The sequence below is a fragment of the Bufo gargarizans genome, chromosome 2, assembly GCF_014858855.1.
Source record: "Bufo gargarizans isolate SCDJY-AF-19 chromosome 2, ASM1485885v1, whole genome shotgun sequence".
Taxonomy (NCBI): domain Eukaryota; kingdom Metazoa; phylum Chordata; class Amphibia; order Anura; family Bufonidae; genus Bufo; species Bufo gargarizans.
In genome coordinates this window covers 176,811,730-176,833,611 of record NC_058081.1, presented here as the reverse complement: position 1 = coordinate 176,833,611, position 21,882 = coordinate 176,811,730, and the positions used below count along the sequence as shown (strand labels likewise).

The following is a 21,882-nucleotide window of genomic DNA, read 5'->3' as shown; positions in this document are numbered from 1 at the left end:
ACAGGGTTGATGTTCCTGGAGGGATACACCAAATTGAAAAGGATTTAGGAAAACTAGAGGGATGGTCAAAATGGAGTCCAGCGGAAAGGAGCCCAGCACCGCCCCGCGTCCTCCGAATCTCCTCCTTGCTGGCTGACGTCACAAAGCTGGAGCGCCGAAATCTCGCGATGCGCGAGCTAGCGCATGCGTAGTTCGTTCCCTGTGCTGATGCCAGCACAGGGAATGAACATTATGCCGACACTGCGCTCCAGCTCTGTGACGTCAGCCAGCAAGGAGGAGATTCGGAGGACGCGGGGCGGTGCTGGGCTCCTTTCCGCTGGACTCATCTCCGGATACAGGACACATATGAGGTTCATTTGCATATTGATCAAAACAGTTTTTTAACTCAATAAAAGCACAGAGAGCTATGGGGACTGGGTATTGCAGATGTTCTAGCGGCCATCTAGCAACCCATGCCCCCAGCTCTATGCACAAAATCCCGGTGACAGGTTCCCTTTAAAGCACATCTTGTTCGTTTCATTTCAAATCCATTGTGGTGGTGTATAGAGCCAAAATTCTTAGAATTGTGTCAATGTCCCAATATTTATAGACCTGGCTGTATATGCTTCTAAAACCACTTGTACCTCAGCAAATATATCCCACTTTTTCGCTGGGATTGCACTTCCCACGCTTGTGATAGATGAGGGGGGAATCTTGGAGACACAGATCACAGACTCTGAGATTGAGCTGGCTATTAAGTCTTGGTTTGGTAATTTCTCTGGTCTGTGAGTGAACTGGGTTAAATTGAGTCTTGGTTTGATGATTTTGATCCTATTCATATGTCATCACAGTCTAAACTCCAGGTTGTAGAACAGTTTAAATATTTGGGAATTGTTATTCATAGGGAGCCTGCAAAATTCTATCAGCTTAATGTAGCTCCCACAATGGAATATATTACTAGGAAGATCGAGGCATGGGAGAATTTGCCACTGACTTTGATAGGCCATGTCAATGTTATAAAGATGGTCCTCCTACCTAAGTTGTTATATCTTTATAGGGTGGCACCGCGAGTGCTACCGAAACTACACTTGATACTCATAGATAGGATGTTTACTCCCTTTCTGTGGCGCAAACTCTGTCCAAGAATAGCGAGACATACCCTTCAGGCGCCGTATATACAGGGAGGTCTAGCACTGACTAATCTCTTTATCTATTATGTGGCAGTACAGCTGAGCTATGTGGCATGGTGGATTAGACCCCATGCAAGCAATTTAGCAGTGGTGTTGGAAGCTGCTTTAGTGGGTTCCTAGGGGGCCCTCACGAACCTAGTGTATAGGAAGGAAGCTTATGCAGCACGCTATTTTACGCCTACTATGGCTGCTACGGTGGCGATGTGGGCTAAGTGGGTGACGATACATACGATTAAGGATGGTGGGGAGAGGTGGTCGCCATGTTTGGCGTTATGGAGTAATAATGATTTGCCTGGACTGTTATCTCTAGCAGACTTTGAGTTTTGGCCCCAGAAAGGCTTGCAATATATTACACAACTTTATGACAAGGGCTTATTCAGGTCTTTTAATAGTCTGAAACAGGAATTTAATCTACTTCAACACTGTCTGTATAGAAACTTCCAGCTCAGGCATGCCTGCTTTGCTCTATTTGGTGGAGGCCCTCTGAGATTGGAGTGTAACCTTAAAGAGGCGGTGGTGATATGAGTTAAATTAGCTAAGCCGGTGTCCACATTGTATGTGACATTAATAGGAGAGGAGGATGAGGCAGCTCTTTACCTCAGTATTGTGAATTAACTTGTCCTCCTGTGTGATCAGGACAGGTTTTGTGTGAACTAATGGGACAGCAGCCATTTTGTTTCCCCTGATGATTGCTCCCCAGACAAAATGAGCCATAATGAAAGGTATTTGAGAATATATTTATAATAAAGTAATATTTAAGTATTTTCATTTTCTTAATTCCCGGAGAACACCTTTATGATGCATAAACTGCCCAGTCCCCAATGTACAAGATGCGGGCACGAGAGTGGCTGCTTCATTCATATGGTGTGGCAGTGCCCAGTTATACAGAGCTTCTGGGTGGAGGTGCATGCCTATATAAATACTAAAATTGGTTTTCCAGATGCTTGCACGCCAATAACAAGTCTTTTGGGACTAGTTAATGAGGTTATCCCCACTAAATATGGTAGACGATTATACAGGTTACTTCTGTACTATGCAAGGAAAACCATCCTTCCAAATTGGAAGACCCCCAAGACTCCCACCAAACAACAATAGATACAATTAGTCAACTCTGATTTAGAATTATACAAGCTTGTCTATGAGCACCGATTCTTGAAAATCTGGGATCCTTGGATCAACACTCAAACAGCGGTACCTTGATTGTGTAGGCTTCTTTGGTCTAGTCCCGGGTGGGGGGGGGGGGATGTTTGAATGTGTGTATGAATGACTGTGTCTTGTTGATGCACTTTATATCTAGTACCTAGGGCTTTGCTACCATCTCCTTAGAGAGATGTCTACTGTGAATTTTACCCTGTGCTGTGACACGGTCTCTACTTTAGTGGAGCTCACCGAAGTCCATTTGCTGATGTACTTGTCTGTTTTAATAGTTTTATTTGGAGTTTGTACTCTTTGAAACTTAATAAAGAGATACTATTAAAAAAAGGTAAGAGGAGTATTTTTACTGTTCTGGATAAAACGTAGCGCGACCTCTGCCTGGCGATATATAATGCTGCTAGATATCGAAGATTTTACTAAAACACCACTGTCTGCAGCAGTAATACAGCAGTCACCCTCATCATCAGTACCAATCGTGATGATATGCGGGTTTGATATAGGAAACATATATTATATGGGATACTAAAGTATTTCCATGGTTAGGGTTACTTATAACAAGAGCTTTAGGGATTTTTGCTAATCCAAGAGTCTCAAGGAAATTGTTGGAAAGATTGGCTGTTTGGCCTCCCTGTTCTAAAATGTGTCGTAGGCAGAATTTTTTACATAATTAAGTGACCTTTAAGCTCATAATTCACTTGTAGAATCTAAATGTTGTGATACAGTGCCCTCGTTGACATAAAATTCCTGTTCTGCTTGAACACATTTCAGATTTAAACAGGAAAATGTGGGTGTTTAGGATAGAGCATGTTTTAATGGTGGCTGAATGTGCTTTGTGGTTAATGATGTGACTATAAGTAGATAGGATGTACTCATATTGAGACAGTGCCTTCATGCTGGTTACTAATGGGGCATGACCAGGCTTTTTCCTCTGTGCACTCACATTCTATCAGTTTGGTTAGTTTCTTCTTCCTCTGTTTCTTCTGCTTGCTGTGCTCATGTTCACAAAGCACTGGAGTGAATCTCCACAGGTATAAAGTAGGGTTAGGCGATATCAAAAATATTCCAACGATAACAATATAAGGAAATTTATCGCGATAACTATATATATCGCGATAAATACTTATTTTGAAGTAAAAAAGCACTTGGGACCACAAGAAGTGGTTATACTCTATGGAGCAGTGAGCCACAAGGAGACATTTTACTGTTTGGGGGCCCTCATACAGTATAATGTCTCCTTGTTGCCCCCATACATTATAATGTCTCCTTGTTGCCCCATACAGTTATACAGTAATATCTCCTTGTTGCCCCCATAGCATTGGGGCCACCAGGAGACATTACTATATCTGGTATGGCGGCAACAAGGAGAAATTATACTGTATGGGGGCAATAAGGAGACATTAATGTATACTGTATGGTGCCCCAACACAGTCATCCTGCTGATATCCCCAATACTATGCTCTCCAATGCCCACAAATACTATACTGCAGAGATGATAGTGCCACACAGATAGTCTCCCCAATAGTTCAGACTTCTCTCAACTGTAATAGTGCCCCCTGCAGAACCCCCTATAGCAACTCCAACAATAGTAATGCCCTCCATTTGTTCCCAATAATAATGCCCCCACAGTACCTCCAATATTAATAATGCCCCATATAGTGTCCCCATTTATATAATGCACTCCCCGTAGTATAATGCCCCCACATATAATGATCTCTCCCTTTATAATAACGCCCCACATATAATGCTCCCCCTCTAAAATAATGCCCCCACTTTTAATGCTCTCCCCTTCAAGAATAATGACCCCATATATAATGCTTTCACCCTCTAGTATAATGCCTCCACATATAATACTTCCCCCTGAAGAATAATTCCCCCATATACAGTACTCTCCCCCTTTAGTATAATGCCCCCACATATAATGCTCTCACCTTCTAGAAAAATGCCACCACATATAATGTTTGCCCTCTCTAGTGTAATGGTCCCACATATAATGCTCTTCTTTTATAGAATAATACCACCATATATAATGCTCTCCCCTCTAGTATAATTCCCCCACATATAATGCTCTCCTCCTGTAGTATAATGCCCCCACATATAATGCTTTACCCTCTAGAATAATGCCCCACATATACTGTTCTCCCTATCTAGTATAATGCCCCCCATATAATGCTCTCTTTCAGTAGAATAATGCCCCCACATATAATGCTCTCCCCCTATAGAATAATGCCCCCACATATAATGCTCTCCTCCTCTAGTATAATTCCCCAACATATAATGCTCTCCCCCTCTAGAATAATGCTCTCCCCCTCTAGAATAATGCCCCCACATATAATGCTCTCCTCCTCTAGTATAATTCCCCAACATATAATGCTCTCCCCCTCTAGTATAATGCCCCAATATGTAATGCTCTCCTTCAGTAGAATAATGTCCCTATATATAATGCTCTACCCCTCTAGAATAATGCCCCCACATATAATGCTGTCCCCCTCTAGAATAATGCCCCCACATAAAATGCTCTCCTCCTGAGGCCGTGGCATACTGCAGCACCCCTGCCTCATGACACCTGGGGCTAATATCTGAGATTGACCATGTCAATTCAAGTAATTTAACCCCTCAAATGCCTTGGTCAAATGTGACCACTGTATCCTGGTGCTAAAAAAACTAGAATGAGATTGTGGAGTGCCATTTTCTGTACATGGCAGGCTGTAATCTAATGAAGCCCCCAACACTGCCTGTAGTGTATCCTAGCAGGCTGCACCTCTTAGGTGCAGTCTATTAAAGGACTGTCAGTATAGCACTGACAGTGTAATTCTTTGAAATGCATAAGCAATACAGAGAATTCTAGAAGTGATCAAAAGATTGCATACTAAAAGTCCCCTTGTAAAAAGCTTTATTAAATGAAAAAAATGTAAAAGTTAAAAATACACTTTTTTTCTTTGAAAAAAAGCTTTTCAATAAAAAAAATATAGCAAAAATAAAATCCCCTCTGCATATTTGTTATAGCCGCATCCATAATGACCCGCACTATACAATTATCATGTAACTAATCCTGTATGGTGAATGCCGTAAAAAAAAAAAAAGACAGAATTGCAGTTTTTTTGCTTATTCACAAAAAAAAGAAAAAAAATGAATAAAAAGTAGTATGTACCCCAAGATGATACAAATGAAAACTGCAAGTTGTCTTGTAAAAATCAAGCCATTACACAGATCCACAGAAATCGAAAAAAAGAAAAGTTTTAGGTCTTGGAATGCCGTGATGCAAAAACTTTTTTTATTGCAAAAGTAGTAAAAATTAAAAAATACGTATGTATTTGGTAACGGTGTAATTGTACCGACCAAGAGAATAAAGTTATCATGTCATTTATGTCTGAAACCAAGTATTGCAGTTTTTTTCCCCTATCTCCCCCAAAGAAAGAGTTAATAAAAGTTAATCAGTAAGTTATATGTACCCCAAAATGCGGGCATTAAAAACTACAACTTGTCCAGCAAAAAATAAGCCCTTGTTATGGCTACTAGAGATGAGCGAATTTTTATATTTTTAAATTCGTTCACACTTCGTTTGGTGGTAAAAGGTGAATTGCGTTATGAATTCCGTTACCACGGACCATAATGCAATTCTATAACGGAATGCCTTTAGAGGCCTTCCCTGCATAACGGAAACTGGACGGATCCGTTTTGCAGCCCATAGACTTCTATTATGACGGAATTCCTCTAAAGGCATTCCGTCATAGAATTGCGTTATGGATTCCATTACCACCTTTTACCACCAAACGAAGCGTGAACGAATTTCAATATATGAAATTCACTTCTCTCTAATGGCTACATTAACTGAAAAAAACAACCGTTATAGGCAACAATCAAAAAATGGAAAAAAATATTGCATGTTCACTAACGTCCAAAATGCATGCAGGGGAAGGGGTTAAACTGAACTTGTCACTCCTGACACGTCTGTTTTAGTAACTACCTACATTCCCCATGTAATAACAAATCTGGAGCATCTATTCTTATGATTTTATGTTGGGTCAGTCCTTTATGGAATGGATTTCTAATGGTTTGCAGTGCCAGATGGGTGTCACCAGGCGGGGGGGTGTCCCTTCACAGTCTGACACTGACAGCACTGATTGGATAGTGTCACGCTGTGCAGGAACACAACCCCAACTGGTAATATCCATCTGGACCTTTATTGCAAACTGCTAGTAATTCATTCCTAACTAGCAGGAATAATAAAGGAATAGCACAACATATAAGCTAACATATAGCCTCCTACTTTAATTGCAAATGATATGTTACTGTATACTGTAGGTAAGAAAGGAGACTCTAATTTTGGCCCAAATTAGGTTAGCTTTCCCACTAAATTAATGAAAAAAGAGCAGCCTTTGCAGACCTGATGCTTCAGTTCATTGTCTTAGAACGTTCAAGCAATTCAAGTCGTTCCCATATATCTTGATCACATAATCCTCCAGGAGCTGTGAATGGCACATTGTGTGGACTTCATATTCTTACTTCGGACTCTTCTACTCTTTCAAATGAATACATTTAATTTATTTAATTGCTATTTTCTGTCCAGTAAGGTGTGCTCAACCATAGCCAGTTGGCAGACCTTAGCCTCCCCTACTGTACGACAGTTCTAATTTGAAATCTGTTACGTTCCAAACTCCTGTCATTTGCCAGCGAGACACCAGCAAAGACACCGCATTTTAATACCCTGTTAATACGGATATAAATAACTCCCAGACACCTTGAGACATAGCATGCTTTTCATTTTACTTTCCACTCGCTCCTCATTATTGTGCGGAGGAGGAGGACTTGGTTATAATATAAAAGGAAAAGAAGCAAAAGCGGTAAAAAGAATATGCCGCTTATTTGAGGTTTCTTTCATGGTTATCCTTTGCTTCTGTCTGAGTCAATATTAAAGGGAGTCTGACACCTTCAAAATCAAATTCAAAGTAAGCATACCGCCATGTGTTCCCCGAAACATAAACATACCTTGCTTGTCAAAATCTGATCCTCTTAGGCTACTTTCACACTTGCGGCAGTGTGATCCGGCGGGCAGCTCCGTCGTCGGAACTGCCCGCCGGATCCACCGATCTGGATGTGACTGAAAGGATTTGTGAGACTGATCCGGATTCGGATCCGTCTCACAAATGCATTGCAAGAACGGATCCGTCTCTCCGCTTGTCATGCCGGATCCGGCACTAATACATTCCTATGGGGAAAAATCCGGCATGTCTTCAGTTTTTTTGGCCGGAGATAAAACCGTAGCATGCTACGGTTTTATATTTTGCCTGATCAGTCAAAATGACTGAACTGAAGACATCCTGATGCATCCTGAACGGATTACTCTCCATTCAGAATGCATGGGGATAAAACTGATCCGTTTGTTTCCGGTATTGAGCCCCTGTGACGGAACTCTATGCCGGAAAAGAAAAACGCTAATGTGAAAGTACCTTAAGGGCTCATGCACAAGAACGTATTTTAGGTCCACATCTGATCCACATTTTTTGTGGGTTGGATGCGGACCCATTCACTTCAATGGGGCCACAAAAGATGCGGAAAGCACATGCATTTGTATGTCTTCAATCTGCAAAATACGGAACACACGCGGTCTGTACCTGTGTTTTGCGAATCCACAATTTGCGGACCGCAAAGACGGCTTCAGCTGTGTGCCTTAGCACTAATCCTAAGAAATGTTTCTTTTTTATTTTATGCATAAAAGGTTTTCGGTGCACATGGGTGGAGCCATCCCATTGGGTTCACCTGGTTTCCCCGTGTCATTGCCACTGGCTCGGAAATCCTAGGGACTGTCAATTAAACAACTCCTCCATGTTTCAAATGTTAAAAAAAAAAAAATTCTGATTTCCAATCCCTGTTGTGTTTGGATTCTGGTATTTTCTAATGAGCCCGTGTTGTTCCAAGCCAGCACTGACAAACATGCCCTTGCATTGTGATTGTGAACCCTGCATACTTAACGCCAAACTGATAAATTAATTCCTGGCACTGAATACTAAATAAAGAAAATGACCCAAAAAAAACTATTTATGCTCTAAATTCTTCAACAGCATACCTCCAACCCAAAATGAAAACTTGACTCTGCTCCAGTATCATTCACTTAGAGGCTTCAGTTTGTGGTATGGGGAATGATGGGCTGGATTTTTTAGGGCTCATGTATACAAATCTATTCATCCGTTTTTTAAACGGATGGCACACTGACCCATACAAGTCAGTGGGGCCATCTGTTTTTTTTTCAGGGACCTGGGTGCCCAACCACAGAGTCCCACTGCAGGTTCTATTTCTACAGATTAAGTGCGAAAAAATCCTTTTGTGTATTAAAGATTTTTACACATTTTTTGCAGACCTACATTTGTTATTGTGCATGAGGCCCTAGTCATATTAGCTCTTATAGGACTGCTGCTTATAGTATGTCAGTCATCCTGAAGGTTGTCTCCTTCTCTATAACCTATATGATGACAAGTGATGAGTAAATGGCATGACCTGTCAGTTCTCCTAACATACCTGCTTAGTAAATATATGCCACATTATATAGCAATTCTGAAGCATCTTTTCTTAGAATGCTGTCCCATTCCCCTGATATTTCTCCCAAAAATTTAAGGTTAAAAGGGTTGTCCCATGAAAATTATTCTACAGTTTTCAAACCAGCACCTGGATTTGAATACTTTTGTACAGTGATCCCTCAAGATACAATGGCTTCAGGCCACAATATTTTCAACATTGAAACTAGACTCAACGTACAATGCCCCAGATTCAGATCCAACCAGACAAGGCCACGTCTCTGGTAAAGTAGCTGGATTAGTTACTAGTTAGCAGCTATTCCTGACTGTTTTATTTCACAAATTTTTTATTAGAAAATCATAGCATACATCATCTTCCACAATGTCAAATTACCGTACAGTACAGTATAATTTGCTCATCACATTGCAGGATAAAAGACACTGGATGTAAAGTTTTCATTTATATTAAAGAAAAAAAACAAAAAAAAACAAGGCCGTAAGAGAACGACCAACAAACAAACAATAATAAACACTGCGCCACATTTAAAATCAAGCAGTAAAATTGAGGTATGTATCTTCTACACTTGTAGATCTGGCAAAGATGGATAGTGTTTGGATATATAAGACGCCCATTTTCGCCACCTTGCACTGACACATGATAATCGGCAAAGCTGTTTTGCAATCAGTAGCTCCATGCCATAATTATAGTGGACTTTAGCAATGATTTCTGGTATGGTTGGGATGTCCCTACTCTTCCACCTTTTAGCTATTGCAACTCTCGTTGCTGTTAGTATATGAAAAGCAATAGTGAGGTCCGCTAACTCTAAACATTCCAGCTCAAAGGAGAGCAATGCTAGTTCCGGGGACGTGGGGAGCGCCTTCCCTATTACAGCACTTATAAGTAACAATATTCCTGACTGTTTTATCTGTCTTAGTTATCTGCTTATTTTTTCTTAAATCTTCATTTTCTCTTATCTTGGATGACATTTTGGGCCTTTGGAACCGATTACTCAGCTTACAATGGTTTCAACCTACAATGGCCGTCCTGGAACCAATTAACTGAACCTATTGTAACTTGAGATACAACTGTAATTGCATGTAATTAAAACCTATGATGAAAATTAAGGTCGTGGATCTTGAGGGTGCTGTAATACAGAGATCTGTTCCTGCTGCGACTGGAGGGATCAAATAGAACTCTGATCATAGTAGTTTAACCCCTTAGATTCCAAGGTCAATAACCACTATGGCATCTAAGTGGCTAGACAGAGGGAGAAAGCTGTAATGCCATCAGCCCCACAACACCAATATAAAAAATGAGGGTCTATTGATTACATACCATATAGGACTAGAAGAAGCTAAGGCGAAACATAAGTTGGGGTGGGACTTTCCTCCTTCTGGTGTTACTATTACTTTTATGCATGTATTGGAGACTTTATTTATTATTTATTTATCCCATGTTTTAATGTGTGTGTGATATATACATACATATATATATATATATATATATATATATAATGTGTTATGGTGTCTAACAATAAAGATTATTTATATTTGATATGTGGTAGACTGTTTGGTAGGAGCCATTAGCCCACGGCAACGGGATCACAAGGACCTAATAGGCTGTCTGTCAGTATAATGATGACAGGAATAATACACTGCAATACAGAAGTATTTCAGTATATTATAAATGTGATCTAGTTTCTTAGTGTTCAAGTCCGATAGTAGGACTGAAATTTTTTTAAATATTAAGACAAAGTTGTCCATAACAACCTGAACTATAAAATTATCAGGTTATTTCACCCTCATGGTGAACACAGTAAAAATGAAATAGAAGGCAATCAAATAGTCACATCTTCCCCAAATTGGTACCAGTGAAATGTCAACTCATCCCACAAAAAATAAGCTCTCACATAGATGGGAAATTAAAAAAAGTCATAACTCTCAGAATATGGCTACACAAAAACATTTATTTATTTATTTTTTAATAGTGTGTTTATTGTGCAGAAGTAGTAAAACATAAGAAACTAAAATGCCTATCTTAATAAATGACCCCCTATATTTGGTATTGTCGTAATTGTACTGACCAGTGAACACCATAAAAATGAAATAGAAATGAAAATTGTGGAATTTCTGTTTTTCTCATCCCCCCCCCCCCCCCCAAAAAAAATACCTACACAAAAAAAAAACTTGTCTTGCAAAAAACAAGCTCTTAAATAGCTTAAAGAAATGGCTGAAAAATGTATGGGCACTGCCCACGTGCACTCTGTGGTAAGGATGCAGACCCATAGACTTGAATTGGTCCACAATCTGAAAGATACGACCTAAGATAGGACTTCACCTATCTTTTGCGGAGCAGAGGCACGGATCGGAAGCCCAAACAAAAAGATAGAACATGCTTTGTCTTTGGCCGTATGTTGTGGATCACTGACCCATTCAAGTCAATGGGTCTGCATCCGCAAACAGAGTGTACACAGCCACTGGCTATGCATCGCGGACCACTGTTTGGAGACCATAGCACGGGCAATGAGCCATTACACTCATGTGCATGAGCCCTTAGGATAGGTCATCAATGAGCTATCAGGGGGTTCCTTCTCCTGGCGCCCTACCAGTCAACTGGAACTACTAGGTAATTAATACTTAATTCCCAAAGAACCCCTTGAGGGTCAAAAGAGGCAGTCATTAATTGGTTAAATTGGAGCATACAGTTTTAATTATTATTGTTGTTTCAGGAGAAAAAAAGAATTGCAATTCACAATGCTGCACGACAGTGGGATATTCAGCAAAACCGAGTCTTACCTGGCACAAATTCAGACCAGGAAGGTGGAGGTTCTGCAAGCCCTTCTCATAAACCATGCCATTTGAATGGATCTACTCCTTATGAATTCAATGAAGACAAGAGGTAATATAAAATGTAAATCTCAGTGAATGTATTGTGTGCAACGGTGCAAAGTATGTGAACACTAAATAATCATCAGAAAATAAAATACCATTAAACGGTTGTGTGAGATTTTTATATTGATGGCCTATCATCAGGATTGCTCATCAATATGTGATCAGTGGTGGCCCGACTCTCGGAAACCCGCCAATCAACTATGTGAAGAGGCTACAGCACTTTCTAGGCCAGTGACATCACATTTATCGCTCACATGTCCTAGACAGCAGTCAGCCCATAAATGAATGGGGCTTAGCTGCAATACCATACACAGCCGCAATCTAGTGGACGGCGCTGTGCTTGGTAATCTTGTGAGGAGGCAGTGGCACACCAGGGCACTGCAGCCTCCTCAAACAGCGGGAGTGCTGGGTGTCGGACCAGGTATTGGACTGAAGATGGGTCATCAATATTGTAAACTTGACAACCTCTTTGATGTCCTGTCATGTACTGTCAAGGTACTGTGTATCATGTATCCATATTTATCTTTATGTTTTCGAACTAAATGAAATTAATCTTAACAGGTTGCCAACCTAGAACGAGAATGTTCGTCCAAACTGGCCGGTACTTAACGCCTTAGGACGAGCATTCTCGTCCTAGGGTTAACCGGCTGCCCCACACGCGCTGCCGCTGTATCTGCCAGCATCGGTGAAAACACTGATGCCGGCGGATTAACCCCTTGTATGCTGTGGTCACGCTGACCGCGGCATACAGGGGGTTTGCGGCAGCTTGTACATCCCCATCGGGTCCCCGTGTAATGCCAAGGGATCAAAAAGTCATATGTACCCAAAAATAATACCAATCAAACGTCATCTCATCCCGCAAAAAATGAGTCCCTAGATAAGACAATCGGCCAAAAAATTAAAAAGATATGACTTTCAGAAAATGCAGACATAGAAACATAATTTTTTTGTTTCAAAAATACTTTTATTGTTTAAAACCAAAATATATTTAAAAAAAAAAACATATTAGGTATCACTGCATCCCTGCTCTATAAAAATATCACATGAGCTAACCAGTCTGGTGAACACCGTTAAAAAAATAAAAAATATATATATATATTTTGCAACCATACATCACAAAAAGTGTAATACCAAACGATCAAAAAATAGTATGTACCCCAAAATAGTACCAATCGAACCGTCATCTTATCCCACAAAACATGAGACCCTAACTAAGCCCTGAAAACGAAGACATAAAAACATAATTGTTTTTCTTTCAAAAGTTGTGCGCTCTGCAGTGTTCCCATACAGCAGTTTACGACCACATATGGGGTGTTTCTGTAAACCGCAGAATCAGGGTAATAAATATTGAGTTTTATTTGGCTGTTAACCCTTGATGTGTTACAGGAAAAAATTAATTAAAATGGAGAATCTGCCCAAAAAGTAAAATTTTTAAATGTTACCTCCTTTTCCTTTAATTCTTGTGGAACACCTAAAGGGTTAAAAAAGTTTGTAAAATCAGTTTTGAATAACTCGAGGGGTGTAGTTTCTACAGTGGGGTAATTTATTGGCGTTTTCCACTATGTAAGCCCCACAAAGTGACTCTAGAATTGAAGTGGTCCTTAAAGTGGGTTTTGGAAATTAAAAATTTTAATAAATAAAGGTGAATTATTTGGACTAACATTTTTCACTATCATGAAGTACAATGTGTCGCGAGAAAACAATCTTAGAATGGCTTGGATAAGTAAAAGCGTTCTGAAGTTATCACCACATAATGTCACGGCTGAGGATGGGGAAAACCCTCAGCCATGCGATGCCAGAAGATGTTAATGAGTACTCGGCCAGAACAACAGAATTAGGGAGCAGGTCACCTCCTATTGCGTCCCTAATCTGACCCTGACTCCTAACCGTATGAGCCAACCCTGATGGTAGGAGGGCTCATACACCGGAACCTAATAGTCCCTGCTAGCCCTCAGGGTGGCCCTGGACTAGGAGCTGGGTAGACAACCTGTTCCTCCTGGACGCGGAGAAACAGGAGTCTAAAGTGGCCAAGCTACATAGAAAAGGGAGACATGAACAACTTATGGCAATGGCAGGTAAATGTAACAAATACAACACCTACCTGCCACAGAAACAAAGCCTGGAACCCATGTACAAGTGCTGATGTCTACAACAACCCAAACGGACACAGCACACACCACACATCACACAGGAACCCAGGACCATAAGCTGCACAGAATAAAGACCAAACAAACATCTTCATAACATCATGTAACATAAACCTGCCATTACCATAAGTTGTTCATGTCTCCCTTTTCTATGTAGCTTGGCCACTTTAGACTCCTGTTTCTCCGCGTCCAGGAGGAACAGGTTGTCTACCCAGCTCCTAGTCCAGGGCCACCCTGAGGGTTGTTCTGTGCTGTTCGAGTATCCATTAACATCTTCTGGCATCGCACGGCTGAGGAGTATCCCCATCCTCAGCTGTGACAGTATGACCACAAGGTTGGCCCCCACTGGCAGATGGTATATAACCAGGAGGATGACTCCAGCTTACAATGGCTGAAGTACCCCTCAGAGCTCTGCTCTAAACTGAGGCTAAATAGCCCATGTAGCCACACCCACACATGGACACACCCAGTGTTCACACAAAGAAGGGAGTTAACCCTTCCTACACCTGACAAAGGGAAAACAGCAACTAAAAGGGGAATACACACACAATAAACCCTGTGCACACCAGAACGGAAAGTGCACACATATAAACACACGTTGCAGGTGCAACCACATGCACTTGACAGCAAGCTGCCTAGCCACAGCTCAGGCTGCTATACTGCCAATACATAATGTTGCCAGCGGCAACCACAGGTGAGGCAACATACTTCAGCCCTCACCTGTGATTGACAACAAGAACAAGACCGCAGGCAACTGCATGCGGTTCAAGGAGTCACGACCATAACCATGGCCGTGACACGTCATGTTTTAAAAAAAACGGCCTGGTCCTTAAGGTGAAAAGTGGCAAGGTCCTTAAGGTGTTAAATATCATAAAATACTTTCATTTTTAAAATATATAATCATAAACATGTTTCTTCACTTTAATGGAGATAGATACCTGCCTTTTTAGGGCTGGTGGTTAAAGGGGTTATCCAGTACTATAAACTGCCCCCCATATGCCAGGCCCCTCACAGGGAATATACTTACCCCGCTCCGCTGCTGCTTCTCCCTGTGCACAGTGGAAAACATCCAGTGTTCGGGGGGGGGGGGCAGCCAATGGCAGACGGGGACGAGCCTCCTAAGCGTCACCTCACCAGGTGTTTTCATCCGCGCACGGGGAGAAGCAGCAGCGGAGGTACGGGGACCAGGAGCGGCGCAGGGAGCGCGGTAAGTATATTTACTATGAGGGGCCCAGCAATAGGGGGGGCTGTTTATAGTATTGCATAACCCCTTAAAACAAGAGTAGAGATATGTTGCCCAAATTATTAACACAAAATATGCTGATACAATTTTTTAGGCAGAGAAATTTCCTACCTCTGTACAGATTATGAATTCTGCAGCATGTCTATTCTTTGTGCTGTTCTTTTGTGTGGATTTAACCTATTTCAATGCAAGGGTGAGACCTGCCGCAAAACTGCACCAAATCTGCACCAAAAAGAAAACGCAAGCTGTTTTGTTGGGGAAATGCACAGAAATTCAACAGCATTCTGTGATGACCGAATCTGTTCTACTGTACTGACACATTGCAATATTCAAAAAGGGGTCAAAAAGAGATGAGTGTAAAATATATACACTCTGCATAGACCTCTGTATTTTTTTTATTTATTTTTTTGCCTTATCAGTTTATGTGGACTCAGCCTATGGTTCCACTCACCAATATGGAGGATGCTGTAATCTAAACAACGCATGAGGCTTAGAAACTGATAGTATGTTACTGAAGTGTAATTTCTATTCACATGCATAATGAAGTAGTGAAAGAACCATTAAAAAGCCTAATGGTACGAAGCAAGGAATTCAGAAGATGAAATGCAGCAGATGTATTTACAACCCAAAATGCGCTCTGTGGATAAAAAAAAAAAGGAAATGGCCCAGGGGCGGACTGGGAACTACAGGAACTAGGACAGTGAAAATACTTAAAGGGGTTGTCCGGGTTCAGAGCTGAACCCGGACATCCCTCCATTTTCACCCAGGCAGCCCCCCTGACCTGAGCATCGGAGCATTCCTATTTTTTGGAGATCCGGTGACGTACCGGGGCTCTCTATGAGGCTGCCAGGAACCCCGGTGATGTCACCGGCACTGATGGGCAGGATTTAGCGCTGCCCTAGCCAGTAAAACGGCTAGGGCAGCGCTAAAGCCCGCCCATCAGAGTCGGTGACGTCACCGAACACACTGCCGGGCGGAAGTTTCCGCCCAGCAGTGTGTTATTGAAAACAATACGATTTAGCGCAGGGCAAGGGAGCGCATCGGAGAATCAGATGCTCCGATGCTAGCTTCAGGGGGGCTGCCTGTGTGAAAATAAGGGTATGTCCGGGTTCAGCTCTGAACCCGGACAACCCCTTTAAATATTAATTTATTATAAGTATATTACCAAATACCTTTCTTTAGTTATAATGGAGAATTCACAGCTAAGACAATAACCCGTCAGAGTATTTATGGGCGGTATGTATATATCATTTAATCACAGAGTACCACCTATTATAAAAAGTAGCCTTTATTAAATCGGGTATAAAAAATAACCCCACAAATAACACAAAAAGAGAAAAAGAAAAGAACGGCAATGCATAAGTAGGATTAGCATTAGATACACTGTGGACCGGGTGTTCCTGAATTCTCAAAGATGCTGGAGGGGACCGTTCTCTGGGCAGGGTTATAGCATTCGATTTGGGACCTGTCCCTAATGCTGACCCTTTTCTTGATGGCCCCTGCCTAAAGAACGATATGGCCGCCCCGGTAGGGGCAATCCCGTATTTAGGAACATCCTATATGCCCTAGAATGGCCCTAAGGATAGGTGACACAGGCAGAGCCATATAGGATGCCCAATATTGATGTATTGTGGCCTATTCTAGGTACAAAAATAATAATAAATGCTCAGTACACGTAGTTGTTATAGTGGATATTAATTAAATGCTGAGTACACAATACTAAATAAATGCTGAGTACACGATGTCGTTCTTCTGAATACAAAAAAATAATGATGCTCAGTACACATGGTTATCTTTATAGATATCAAGTAACTGCTGAGTACATAATATCATTTATGCAATAGAAAGTATAACTATCGACAACTAGATGCCAAGTACACTGTTCGCCAGTTTATGATACAATGATATAGGTGCCTAAGCTTGTTGCAGTTGGCAACACCATGCTTTAGGTCCCTAAATTCCAACGCGTTTCGCTTACAACAATAACCTGGGCTCATCAGGGGACACCTAATACAGTGTCCCAGTAGGCATCAAACATAGATAAAAATCAACTGTCCCACTAAATGACAATGATAGATTTGTTATCAACAGCAGACAATCACTAATGACAGTGATGGATTTGTCATTTCCAGCAGACAATTATTGTGCTAAACCATTCTAACTAGTCCAACACATGGACCATAACCAGCCCCTCAACAAAAGTATTGGTGAAAGAGATTCCCATAGGCTTCAGGGAAATGTGGTGCATAGAAGATACTGCACCAAATGGATATGCCAATGGTACTTGCGTGCCCCAGAATAGATGATCAAGGTGATCTTATGGAGTAACTGATAAGTATGGTTACTACAATAGTCCGGCCGCATCGCCGATAGTCTGTAAGGGAAGAGATCACAGTCACAATAAAATTACTACCAACCTTAGTGTCCGATAGTCAAAGTAGCCCCTGCTACTTTGAACCCACCTGCGCCAGTGCCTCACTGGATTGAAAATGAGGTCGCAGGTGACGGTTCATTCTACAATTTAAATACCCCGCCTAATCTAGGAAGGGGAGGGCCTTTTGCCGAGCCGTGTAGCGCCAGACATCGCGCATGTGTGATAAGCCGGGAGAGGCGTGGCCTAGTGACGTAATACGCGTCCCATTGATACATCACTCGTCACATGACGATGCCTCGCCCCTTCGGTCACATGATCCCACCGCGTCATGGCCTGGCGTGCCTTTGCCGGCCCTGATCACATGATCGGATCTATGTTAGGTCACAACGGACCAACACATATCAGACAACATCAAAGGAGGGTAGATATTGGGAGCACTGGTATGGTTAGGTATAATGACACTTTAATATATTGTGTCCCCTATATTAGGAACCTATACAGGTGATGACATATTTATGATAGATAAAAGGAAGAAGGTAAGGGCAGATGGTAAATGGAGGGGAGGGGTATTAGATACTAAGCCCATGTCTGACTAGATACATCGATGTTTTGCATCTTGTTACTATACCAGGTAGATGTGGGGGAAAAAAGGGTTAGAGAGAGTGGAAAATCAGGTGTTGGGGGTGGCCACAGTAACCCCCTACCAACATGTAGAACCATGATCAGATGTCCACTGTCTCATTGATAAAGTAATGTAATGGCCAGCTATAAAAAGCATGAGAAATCGATGTTCTCATTAAGTCCTGATGGTGACATGGTGTTCAACATAGATCCATTTCGATTCTTTTTGTTTTAAGATACTATCAATGTCGCCTCCACTGATAGAATGTTTAATTGTTTCTATCATCGAGAAGCGCAGTGTATTAGGGTTACCCCTATGCAGGAGCACCACATGTCTAGAAAGTGGTTTGTCCCCTCCAGCATCTTGGAGAATTCAGGAACACCCGGTCCACAGTGTATCTAATGCTAATCCTACTTATGCATTGCTGTTCTTTTCATTTTCTCTTTTAGTGTTATTTGTGGGGTTATTTTTTATACCTGATTTAATTTAGTTATAATGGCTCATTTTGTCTGGGGAGCAATCATTAGGAGAGATAAAATCGCCGCCATCCTATTATTACACACAAAACCTGTCGTAATCGCACAGGGGGACAAGTTACTTTCTGAATTCAGCTGATAAGATCTTCAGCTGAATCTCTGTGGGAATGGAGTTCATGAGGAGACATGAAATACACAGGGAAGGATGGGGAGCAGCAGCACTTGTATGCAGTTTCCTTTACCAGAGCAAGGCATTACTACAGTCTGTCCTCCCTATACTTTATGTCTCCTCATGAACTCCATTCCAAGACTTGTTCCTGATCATTGCCCTGTCTAGACATGCTGCTGATCACCTGACAAACTGTGATCACATCTTTTGAAACCATTGTCAATGGCACATTGCCCTGTGTAAACAAGAACTGTGCTGCTGACAAAAGAAAACTGTATGGGAAGGAATGATCGCATTAATGATCGTTTAGCTCCATACTAATGCCATTGCTGCAAGTCGAGAGTGCTGATTGACATGCTGCTATCATCTATTCGCTCTAACTACCAAGAAGAATACCTTTCTGACAATTGCCTGCTCGTAAGTGGAGAAGAAAGCCGCATTTACTTGGAGCAATCTCCTCCACAGTATGGGGAAGAGCTATAGCTAATGCCATTGCTCATCCCTATATAGATCACTGTGCGCTGGCAGCAGAGTTCTGTTTAGACACCACGATCTGCTGCCGGCAGATGATAAAGGTGACTCCACTAACAATCCTACTACCCGATGAACAAGCGTTTCGCCTATTACCCGATGAACTACAGAGCTCACATCCAGCATAGTCTTGCCCACCTCTACCAAGTTTAAAACTAGATGCAGGCCAGCTCACGAGAATGGTTGCGTACCACCATTCTCCACAAAGGTGTATGATGCAGAGGTGTGACATTTATGGCATATCCTGTGAATATGCCATACATATCCAGTATGGGAATACCCCTTTAAGGTTGAAGAACTGGAAAAAATGTAGATGTGCCTAGTCATATCAGCCCTACATATGGATTTAATATTTAGTGCCAAAGTAGTTTTCCCGAGCTTGCAGGGCTGTAACTTAATCTCCGCTATGACTGTCTAGCTAGCAGTGGGATATTTTAGTGTAAGACATTTAAAATACATGACATCTGGGTTTCAATATCCTGATCTATTTTGTCATTACAGGCTGAAATATTGAGTATTACAGTCCCTAAGGTTTAAGAAGCCAAAATATTGGGCTCGTCAAGGCCTTTAAATAGCTTTTCAGCTCTCTGCTTCATAAATTATGTCCACTTAAATGCTTGTAATAAAATGTTTGTTCTCCTAAAAGTATAGTTCTTCGAAGTTAGTAAATCAGATCAGATTTTATTTTTTATGCTTTTAGAATCCATAGGAGGTATATTTCACTGTAAGTGCAGGTGCTGCCGTTCCATATGCATTGCGAACTCTTGATGAGTGTGCTGGTTGAGATGATAAGTTGGGTTACCTTACAGTGTGTTCACACATGCACAAAAGCATCTATCTGCTGCGTTAATGGCCATATTGAAACTTGTTTAAAGGGAGTCTGTCACCACATTTTAGCATGTTAGACCGTTAAAATAGGGTTATGTGATCCAGCCAGAACATAAAAACGGTACCTTTGTGGTAGAAAACGGACTTTTCAATTTGCAGAAAACGAACTTATAAGATTATCTTCTGAGCCCTCTCAAGTGCCCAGGGCGATCTCTCAATCCTCGGAGCCCCAGGCAGGCACCTCCTAAACGGCTGATAACTCCGCCCTCCGTGCACCTCTGCCCGCCCGTTTACTCCCCTCCCCTGTCCCTTTCCACTGCGGCTGTGCGGTACAAATCGTAGCGGGCGCATGCGCAATAGGTATTGCGATGCCCTGCCAGGAGCGGGCATCGCATTGCGCATGCGCCTGCTACGATTTGTACCGCACAGCCGCAGTGGAAAGGGACAGGGGAGGGGAGTAAACGGGCGGGCAGAGGTGCACGGAGGGCGGAGTTATCAGCCGTTTAGGAGGTGCCTGCCTGGGGCTCCGAGGATTGAGAGATCGCCCTGGGCACTTGAGAGGGCTCAGAAGATAATCTTATAAGTTCGTTTTCTGCAAATTGAAAAGTCCGTTTTCTACCACAAAGGTACCGTTTTTATGTTCTGGCTGGATCACATAACCCTATTTTAACGGTCTAACATGCTAAAATGTGGTGACAGACTCCCTTTAAAGGGACACTGACAGACCCAATTGGCATAGGTATATATACATGAGTACAGGTCTTATAAAGTCTATTAAAATGATCTAAGTATCCCCCCTGTCCACCTTATAAGTACCAAAATATAAAGTTATATAACCTGCTTGTCCGGTCACCAATCTGCCCAAGGGGCGGCGTTTCATCACAAAATGCGCCCAGCCAGCCGCTCCCAACTGCCAGTCTGAAGCGCCGCCCAGCTCATCAATATTCACTTAGCTGGGCGGCGGCTACAATTCTCCGGACTCAAGTGCTGCAGCCTCTGCTTTATGCGCATGCGCCGGGCACTTGAGTCGGAAGAGTTGTAGCCGCCGCCCAGCTAAGTGAATATTGATGAGCTGGGCGGGGCTTCAGAACGGCAGTTAGGAGCGGCTGGCTGGGCGCATTTTGTGATGAAACGCCGCCCCTTGGGCAGATTGGTGACCGGACAAGCAGGTTATATAACTTTATATTTTGGTACTTATAAGGTGGACAGGGGGGATACTTAGATCATTTTAATAGACTTTATAAGACCTGTACTCATGTATATATACCTAAATATGCTAATTGGGGCTGTCAGTGTCCCTTTAAGCACATCTGTCATGTGAAGCATATTGCACATATTGTTTGGTGATAGCAGGAACTTTAGTGTGTTTTATACCTTGAACTCAATATTGGTGTATGTGGTAAGTTCCTAAGCTCCCTCTGCTAATGTAGCAGATACCAGAATTGTATAATTTAACTTTATGTCTATGGAGGAAATGTATCCTCAGAAAATGACTCATTATTTAAATAGCGTTTGTATGTAACAGTAACATAAGGCCAAAAAAAGACATTTGTCCATCCAGTTCGGCCTGTTCTCCTGCAAGTTGATCCAGAGGAAGGCAAAAAAAAAAAACTGTGAGGTAGAAGCCAATTTTCCCCACTGTAGGGGAATAAAAAATTCCTTCCCGACTCCAATCAGGCAATCAGAATAACTCCCTGGATCAACGACCCCTCTCTAGAAGCTATAGCCTGTAATATTATTACGCTCCAGAAATACATCCAGGCCCCT

At 42.0% G+C, this 21,882-nt stretch overlaps 1 protein-coding gene across 2 annotated transcripts in view; it reads left to right on the top strand.

Annotated features, from left to right (window-relative positions):
• LRRC49 (leucine rich repeat containing 49) overlaps positions 1-21,882 on the top strand; it is a 166,368-nt gene that overhangs the window by 101,994 nt on the left and 42,492 nt on the right. For both annotated transcript variants that reach the window (XM_044283298.1, XM_044283297.1), the window contains one exon: positions 11,563-11,732. In XM_044283298.1, coding sequence (XP_044139233.1) covers positions 11,563-11,732 — 170 coding nt within the window. The remainder of the gene's footprint in view (positions 1-11,562; positions 11,733-21,882) is intronic.